Consider the following 9,602-nt stretch of genomic DNA (forward strand, 5'->3'; position numbering starts at 1 on the left):
AGATTCAGTTGTGTCGTCTGTGAATAAGGTTACAATGATGCACAGTGCAATATTTTGCATAAAAAACGTTTTTCTCTTATTTACGCAATTTAAAATAGTTTCTAAAATAATGTGAAGCAGGTGTCACCAGATAATTTTTTTCTAAAACCGTGCTGAAAATCTGTTGATGTATTATGCATTTCAAGAAATGTTAAATATCTATTTTTCATAATTTTTTCAAGTATGGACAATAATGAAATCGGCATACAATTTTGTATATTAAGTACCAAACTTCTGTTAAGTAGGGAAATAATATGGTCACCAAAGTAATAGGAAAACTCCATTATTGAGAGATTAATAAATTAAATTTGTTAGAATAATAGTATCTATGACTTTTGAATGATAAGAATTCATTTGAGGGGTACTCTAAGTGATTCACTTGTTCTTGCTTTAACGTACAGTCCTGAGAGTAATCTTTTACAAGAATTCAATTTTTCAGATTAGACTTTATGCTGATTTTATCATAGTGACTTATGCTGCATAGCTTGGTTCTGATTCTAGTAACGTTACCTGTTACAGAAACCGCTAAAATGGATGTCTACATTGAAACCTACAAGACCTTAGTCAGATATCTATTTGAAGGGACATAAACTGATTGTTTTTTTTACCTTATCTTGCTTTTTGTGCAAGCATGATTGTTTGTGAGTGTGGTTGGTTATTATACACATTATTCTAGTGCACACTTTCCAGTATTCTTATGTTCCCTGTTTTTAAAAACCAGTTATAAATTAATAAAAGTTACCACATGCTTGCATGTAAATCATTCATGTGTAAATCATTCAAGTGTAAATACATGAATTACAAGACAATCTGTAGAAAATATGTATTAATGTAAAATTTTGGTCATAAATACAAAATGTATGCCATATAAGATATACACATTGTATAATAATATACACATTTTTTATTAGTCTATCCTTTCATAAAATATTTAGTTTTAAAATGGATTTAAAATATTATTGTATTAGAAATAGTTAACTTTTATTTGTTCCTCCTCATTAAAATACACAATGCAATTCAATATCTGAAGTTACACAGTAAGTACAAAATAACAAAAAAATACATCAGTTGGTATTAATTAGTAATGTCAAAAACAAAGATCTTCAGAATCTGTATAAAGAAAAAATAAAGACAAAGTAATATAGAAAATGTTACTAAACTCTGGATGCAACTATATGTATCGTTTCCTTTTATTATTTGCTCTATATTAGTAAATTGTAAAACAATTAAAATATTTTTTATCATTTGTATAGTAAATAATTCTTTCATATAAACAAGATACAAAAATAAAATAAATTTAACCATTTAAAGCTTGGCAAGACAGCCGATATTAGCGTAAATTTTACATATAGACCTACCCATCCATGATTTTGACATAAATGTCAACAACTTCTTTTGTGAACCCATTGTATCGCTTAATAATTAAAATTAAAACTATTTCCTTTCTAATATAATACATGTAATATATAAAAAAGAAAAATAATAAGTAACTGTTAAAGTAGAGATTTAAGTAACAATATAATTAATGAATCTTGGATAGTGATTATAATATGTAAAATTAAACCTTTTGTTAATCACACACAGCTTATATAGTTATGCATATATATATATATATATTTTTTTTTTTAAATTAAACAATTAGAGTACACATATGTATATTTTTTTTAATGAATAATATATATATAAATGTTTGCTTATTTAAACATATAAAAATTTATATTAACATTAGGAGAACATTATGTTAAGCTAGGAACAGTGTTTAGTGCCGGCCTCCGATGCAAGTGGTAGAATCTTTGCCTTTTCATCCAGAGGTTCCGGGTTTGAATCCTGGTCGGGCATGGCATTTTCACATGCTACAAAAATTGTCATTCATTTCATCCTCTGAAGTAATACCTAACGGTAGTCTTGGAGGTTAAAAAAAAGGAACAATGTTTGGTAATGGATTTATTTATACAGAGCAAGAAAATTGGTAAAAAATTTATAATAAAGTTTGCGATAACATGTGACAATAACACTCTGTATTTAACCAACAATTTACACAAAAATAAAAAACAAATCAATATTGTTGTCACAAAAACTATTTATTCTTCAGTAATCTTTTATTCTACCCAGGTCTGCAGATATAAATTAACGTTAGTAATCACAGTGGTACACAAATTTTGACATTAACATCAGTTACATTAAAAAAACGTTTCTAGCAAATTCATGGTTTTTGTTCTGTGCTTTACTGGAAGTCACTATCTACCATTAACTAAACTATCAGGAATTTTAAAAAATTTTTTAGCTACCAAATTAACATATAGCATTAAGATAATTGCAATAAACTTATATCCAATAATACCAATGTTATAGCATGAAGTAGCTTAACAACATAGAAAACTGTATTGCCTAAGCAGTGCAAATTTTGATAATAGGAAAACCTCAGGAACAGGTAAGCACATTTGTACAAATGCTTCAAATATATCGGTTTTGCCATGCACAAGTCAAAAAAATTACAAAGTTAAACAATTTTTGATTGAGCATTGTATAGAATTAATGAGCAGTTTAGGAGAGGGCAGGTATTGAGATTAAACCCACCAGGTTGGTCTAGTGGTAAACGCATCTTCCCAAATCAGCTGACTTTAAAGTCGAGAGTTCCAGCATTCAAGTCCTAGTAAAGCCAGTTATTTTTACACGGATTTGAATACTAGGTTGTGGATACCGGTGTTCTTTGGTGGTTGGGTTTCAATTAACCACACATCTCAGGAATAGTCAAACTGAGAATGTACAAGACTGCACTTCATTTACACTCATACATATCATCCTCTTAAGTATTATCTGAACAGTAGTTACCGGAGGCTAAACAGTAAAAATAAAGAAGGTATTGAGATTAAATATCACCTGTATTTTTTGATCCTGATTATGTAAGTAATATGGTAGCATAATTTTCACAATGATGTAACTATATGAGTTACAGACAAATAAAAATTATGATTATTGTTACTATTCATACTGTGCGTTACAGTATTTACTGAATTGTGGTATTGTATATATTGAGAAACTTGTTAAGATATTCTTAAACATAACATGATAATCTTTATTTCTTTCAGCCTAAAAATGTCTGAGACAGTTGTAAAATTGTATTATGAGCAGTAAATGAAAATTACATTTTTCTATTAAAAAAATTAATATTCAAAGTAAAAAACTCTTTAACCAGAGGAGGTTAACTTTATAACAAATTGAAATTAATTACTATGGTACATAGGTGAGCAGCATAAAAAACAACACAATTTAAATGACTAATTTATTTTTAAAAAAAAATTAACTATTGAAAAAGTTATACAAAAATTAGTGGTGTAATACTGAAATAATACAATTGTAGAAAAAAAATTACAGTAAAAAAAAATTGTTTAATTTTAAGTGTTCATTATTGAGTCTCAAAATTTTATTTGGCTTAAAAATTAACTGCAACTTACATTTAGGATTCCATCATTTGTTGTTTTTCGGATTCCTGCGTTTGTTTTACAGCGGGTTGGTTGGTTTGTTCAACTGGAATCGCCCTTCCATCGATTGATTCTTCAGGTTTCTTTGGAGCTATTAACGTAAGAACACCATCAGATGAAAGTTGAGACTTGATTTTTTCATGATCTACGTTTTCAGGTAATTTGTAGCGGCGTTGAAATTGACGAGAAATAAATCCATGTTTATCTTGACGTTCTTCATGTTTAGCTTCGACTACCAAATAATCACCTTGTAATTTGACTGAAACTTCTTCAGGTTTAAACTGTTGTACGTCTAAGTTAATCTTAAAATCGTCTTTTGAGTTCTGAAGAGAAGAAACTCCACTACCAGCACTGGTAAGATGACGCCAGGGTCGAATGTATCCTGAATACAATGGTACTTGCAATAGGCGTGGAACATCTGTACTAGGTCGTAAACCCAAACCGAAATGCTGGTCGTACAACGGGCTGTTGACTTCATCCAACAATTCGTTAACCAAGTAAGGTAACAACGACATGACGGAATAATATTAAGCACGAGAAACTAGTTAAATCAATAAGCAACTTCGACGATTCAAACTGCAATGCCGCTCAACGGCCGTTCACAACTATTTATACGCAAGCTTCGTTATGTAGAACGTGGTAGAAGTTACTAGTACAGCGAAATGAGAAGGGAACCAATCGCGTAACACCGAACACTCTCGAAAGGTCTAGTATTGGCTAGACGAATGACGTCACAATCTCGGCGCGTATTCATTCAAATATTAATAGTCTACACCAGGTTTGGCTACTCGTTACATTCTCGAATTTTTAAATTTGTTTTATATTAAAGCTGTAAAACCTTTAATTAATTTGCTCCAAAAATCAACATAAACTTGTCTTAGCTATATTATTAAAGAAAGTTACTTCATAAATGTTTTACTTATCATGTAATATTTAAATGTAAGCTTACAATGTTTTAAGTACTGTGTGTGAAAAAATTATATTATTATGCATTAGTATTCACGAGAATTTCCTTAGAATTATTTAAAATTATCTTTATTTTAACTATTAGAATGACAGGCAAAATTGACGACTATTCAGAAAATGTCATTTTTCAGCTATCCTATTAAACAAATTTTAGGTTTTTTTCGCATGGGGAAAATTTGAAATATTCATATGTAGCTTATTTTTAAAAAAATACTATATTAAATTTCAATAATAAATTTCTTTTAAACTTGTAATAGAAATTAACAATTTTTTTAAATTAAGATTTTAGTTTTCCCTCTAATCTTTTCTTTTGTCTTTCAGTTTGTTTTTTAAAATCATGAAGAAAGTTTTGATTACAAAAAATTGTATAACTCAAAAGCCACAAAATATTTGTATATTAGCACCTGTTTTAAAATTCCTGCTGAAATAATGTAATTTCAGATAACTGCTAATAAAAACAGTAAAAGTACATTTTTAGACCCCTAGAACCAATTTAAAAGACAAAACATGTAATAAAATATATTATAATTTAAAAAAATTATATTTTCTCAGCATAAGTGATAACTTCAGAATTAATATTTGCATTTTTGTTTTTAAAAGGTGTACTTAATTTTTTTTAATTTTCTAAAATTATATTCTTTTCTCTAAAATTATTCACATAATATAAATCCTTCCAACCAAACCCTTTAAAGGAATTTTTTCTGCAAAATTAATCAACTCAATGATATGATAGATTTTTCTCCAATGATAATCATCCCAGGATATCGGTATTTGTAGTGCAGTCTGTTTGTTTAGGTACAATATAAATTAAACTATTTCAATATGCAGCTGTGCCGTACCTCATCCTTCAAAATTACTGGCCCCTTCATTACTTAATATTTTTAAAAAATAATAAAACAATACTTTCTTAATATCCAAAAATATACTTCTAGATGATCTTTTTGAGATTATGATCTTGTTTGTTTATTGGTAGTACTGCAAACAGCATTGCTGTCAATGACATTCATGCTGAAATGGTTAAGAAAACCATTTAATAAGTAGTCTTATTATTAAATGGATTCATACTGTGTAATTTTAATAGTTTATTCCTGTCTTTTTTGTTGTTGCCTGACCATATTTTGTACCAGTTCAATGCATTTTATTACAAGATTTGATATTTCAGTAGTCCTTTTCCATTCTATGTTTTAGTATACATTCAATTTTTGACTGACCCTTACAGTTAAAAATCTTGTAACACAGAAAAAAAGAATTTTTGTTGTTGGTTAATATTTTTATTGTTTTAACATTTAAATGATGATATTTATTTTTCCCATAATTCTGGTTCTCAGCATTCTCAAATTTGAATTTACTATTTATAGGCCTATGTATAATAATAATTATTACTGTAACTTTTCAACCAGATCAGAGTTTTAATCTCTTTAAATAAAGTTGTGTACTATATTCTCTCATTCAGTAACCACTAACATTAACTGCTTATAACATTAATAATAACTTGATCCTTATTAGAAAACACTGTTATTGTGACAGTTAATTAAATTAATTGGTGAAAAGTTTTTGTGTATATTATTTGTATCGCTATATGCTTAAGTAAAGATGTTTTAGTATGACTGCAGATGAATTTTAAAGTAACAAAAAATTATTCAGAATTAAATATGATTTGCTTATTTGAGGTAAAGATAAATAGTTATTATATAAGAAACTATTTGAGAGGTTAATGATTCCTTTTTCAGCTCTTAAAGCTCATAAAGTCAGTATTTAAAACGAAAACTGATTCTTTCATGTTTCATCATCATTTGATAATGTCCTCATATCGATTTCTTAGATTCTTTTCTTTTATTCTAATTAAGATTCATTCAATAAATTCAATTAAAAAGGAAGATAATCTTTCTCTTGCTAGTTCTTTTTCATTTTTTATTATTATAATTATAAAAAATAAATGAGTTTATTTATAGAATTATTATTTGATATTTGAAAACATTATCAGTCCATTTTTCTTGAAGCTATTACAGGGTATCCGTTTATCTTAGAATAATTGGTGTTACCAACACACGATGCAGCATTACTTCTTTCATTTCTATCTTATGATAATAGAATAAAATTATATTTCTCTAAATAAGTTATATTATTATATAAATATTTATATTTCTATATTATTACTATATTTCTCTGTGTCAGTAACTATTATGCTTTGTAAGTGTAGACGTTAATTTGTCTTAAACCCATCTTGCACCATAAAATTTATTTGTATTTTTTGATTTTCCTTTTATTTAGAATTATTTCATCATCCATTATGAATTAAAATTTTGTCCCATGGTCAAGAGAAAAGTTCATTTCTGGTGGACATTTAAATCTTCTTTGTTTTACACGGAATATTGACTATCAACTACTAAATATGTGCACTTACAGCTGTAGCTGTAAAATAATAAAATATGGTAATTGAGCACCTTTTAAAAAACAAATACACTGTATAATAATATAAAAGAAGTTTGTGGTAATTTTAATAATAATAGTAATAAGAAAATAATAATGAATAAAATTTTTCAATTTAAAACTATTGTATTTATAAATTTAAAATGTATAACAGTTAATAGTTGAAACACAAAAAATAATGGAGATGCTTTATTTAAATTAGCTGAGAATCCATAATAGACCTTATCAGGTCACACTGTTCAAAATAAATACTGAAAGTTCAGTTCATTAAATATAATAATTTAAAAAAAGATAAGGTTTTTTTAAATTAAATGTTTGTTTCATGACACCTATTTCATTTTCTAAATTTTCAGTGTTTTTTTACAAAAGAATGGATGTTTGAGATCCTTCCAAATCATATTATTAATTAGAAAATAAAGAGTGATTCATTTATTAAGATATATATTCTTCTGCTAATTAATTTGGAGATATAAGGTTTGAATTACTAGACCTTTTGATATGAAAATTTCCGCTTCATGTTTCAATGCACAAGATTTGAACCTTCTATGGCGAATTAATCACTATAAAAAAGTAAATTCATTGGTTTGAATGATTTTATATGTATAAAAAAAATAAAAAATAATAATGGTAATGGTATTCATAAGAAAGTAAAATGCTTAGCTATGCTATATTTATAAACTAGAATGTAAAGATGGTGTAGCCTTATGAATGAATATTTCCTTCTTTTGTTGTTTGTTTAGTTGAGGAAAAATGGGTTACAAAATGCAGCAAAGGATATTCATTGTCTCCCAATACATTAGATGAGCCAGTTATGCCCAGACCCAGAATGCCTTCACTGATAAGTATAGTGTGAATGCACTAAACAAGTCCTCCATCAAGCTGCTGTATGACCAGTTCCAAGAGACATGGAATGTGGCAGATAAGCCAAAAATGGTCGATTGAAAGTGCTAACATCAGAAAAATTGATCGACATGCAGGTTGCTTATTATGTTAGTCCCAAAAAGTCTGTGTGACACATATCTAGCCGGTCTAGCCTCTCCATCAGTAGTGCCCACATGTCATTGCAGAAGTGTTTAAAAATGCATTTGTACAGAATTTGTGTAGTTGACGAGTTGTTACCTGCAGGTACGGGAAAACATGTAGCTTTCCTGTCAGTGGTTCATATTATTTCTAATGCCAGATGGGGAAGAACTTCATGATTGGTTTCAGTCTGATGAGGCATGGTTCTATCTTGATGGAGATGTGATTGCACAGAATTAATTAATTTCCTATATGGAAAATCCTCATCAGCTGCATGATTCTCCTCTGCACTGAGTAAAAGAGGTGTTTGGTGTGCAATTTCATATAGGAGAATCATCATGAATTTCTTTCATAGCACAGTGAACAGTGAACACTACATACATATGGTGCAACAGTTACTAAATATTACACCTGCAGAAAGGTTAAAGTACATGTGATTTCAGCAGGACAATGCTACAGTTCTTACAGCCAACAGCACTGACTATCTTGAGTCAGTGTTTTCATGGACAAGTGGTTTTGAAGGGGTTGTGGCCCTCCTCATTCTCCTTATTTACTCCCTCCTAAATTTTTCTTGTGGTGATGCTGCTTACAAAACTCATTCTAACACCATTCTCAAATTGCAGAAGGAAGTTGAACAATGTGTGGCTGAAATTCCTCAACAAATGTTACTACATGTGTTAAAGAGCATGCAATGTCATATTCAATTAAGTGAATCACATAATGGAGGCCACTTTCAAAAACTATTGTAAGTTATTCATTTTCCCATAAGGCTGGGTCACTTTTCGAACACTTTATAATTATGTGGGTTTGCATGTCTGTATTTTGTTATACTCCGTTTATATCACAAGAATAGATAAACTAAGTCATTACAATTTTTATGTAAGCGGTTTTTTCAACTTAGTTAAATAAAAAACTACAAGAAAATCCAAACAATTTATAGATAATATGGTTTAAAAATTCTCATTTGAACTTGCAATGATTGTGGTAACTTGGTTTATGTGGTATATTGAAACCATATAGTTATTTTTGTTGAACACAACTTAGCTGCTAAGTAAAACAGTACAGTCAGTTACAGAATTATTTTCTATAATTTATACATAAATTAAATCTCTTATTCTACTACAAACTTGTTTCTTTTTGAAATAAGCCTTGTAGTAAGGTTTTAAAATGTAATTTTATGTAAAATAAAATTTATTACAAAAGATTGTGACCCCGCTTACCTCCAAAAAAAAAGTTAAAATATTATATTTATAATATCTCAATAACCAGATTTTTCAATTTTGACCAATCAAACTCCAAAAGAAAGGTTCTTACAATTTTTTTTTTTAGAATTTGCTTATATAACGCAATATATAATTTTATATTCAAAATATTAAGGGGGTCACTGCATTAAAAAAATAGAATAATATCAAATTTTTGTTTTATGTTAAAATACTCTTTGGAATGTTTTTTTTAAAGTGGTACTTTTATTATAAAAACTGGATATGTAGAAGTTGTAAAAACGTTTTTCTTTCATATTAACTACATACGCGGTTTTTGTCGACCGGTGGTTTCCAATGGAAGACAAATTTTAAATCTCTTCCAACAAAATGTAGCTAGCCATTCTTTATAATTTCCTAATAGAATGAACAGTTGTTCAACGATAGTATCGAAACATATAGATAG

General features: G+C 28.3%; 1 protein-coding gene across 1 annotated transcript; it reads right to left on the minus strand.

Moving 5' to 3' along the window:
* Positions 1-3,334: 3,334 nt before the first annotated feature.
* LOC142324731 (protein lethal(2)essential for life-like) lies at positions 3,335-4,113 on the minus strand. The gene has a single exon (XM_075365666.1). The coding sequence runs from the start codon at positions 4,034-4,036 to the stop codon at positions 3,497-3,499; it is 540 nt and encodes a 179-aa protein (XP_075221781.1). The 5' UTR covers positions 4,037-4,113; the 3' UTR covers positions 3,335-3,496.
* Positions 4,114-9,602: the final 5,489 nt, after the last annotated feature.

Source organism: Lycorma delicatula, chromosome 5 (assembly GCF_047948215.1).
Source record: "Lycorma delicatula isolate Av1 chromosome 5, ASM4794821v1, whole genome shotgun sequence".
Taxonomy (NCBI): Eukaryota; Metazoa; Arthropoda; class Insecta; order Hemiptera; family Fulgoridae; genus Lycorma; species Lycorma delicatula.

Excerpts from the sequence above, each read along its gene's own strand:
- LOC142324731 (XM_075365666.1), bottom strand. The coding sequence starts at position 4,036 with ATGTCGTTGTTACCTTACTTGGTTAACGAATTGTTGGATGAAGTCAAC.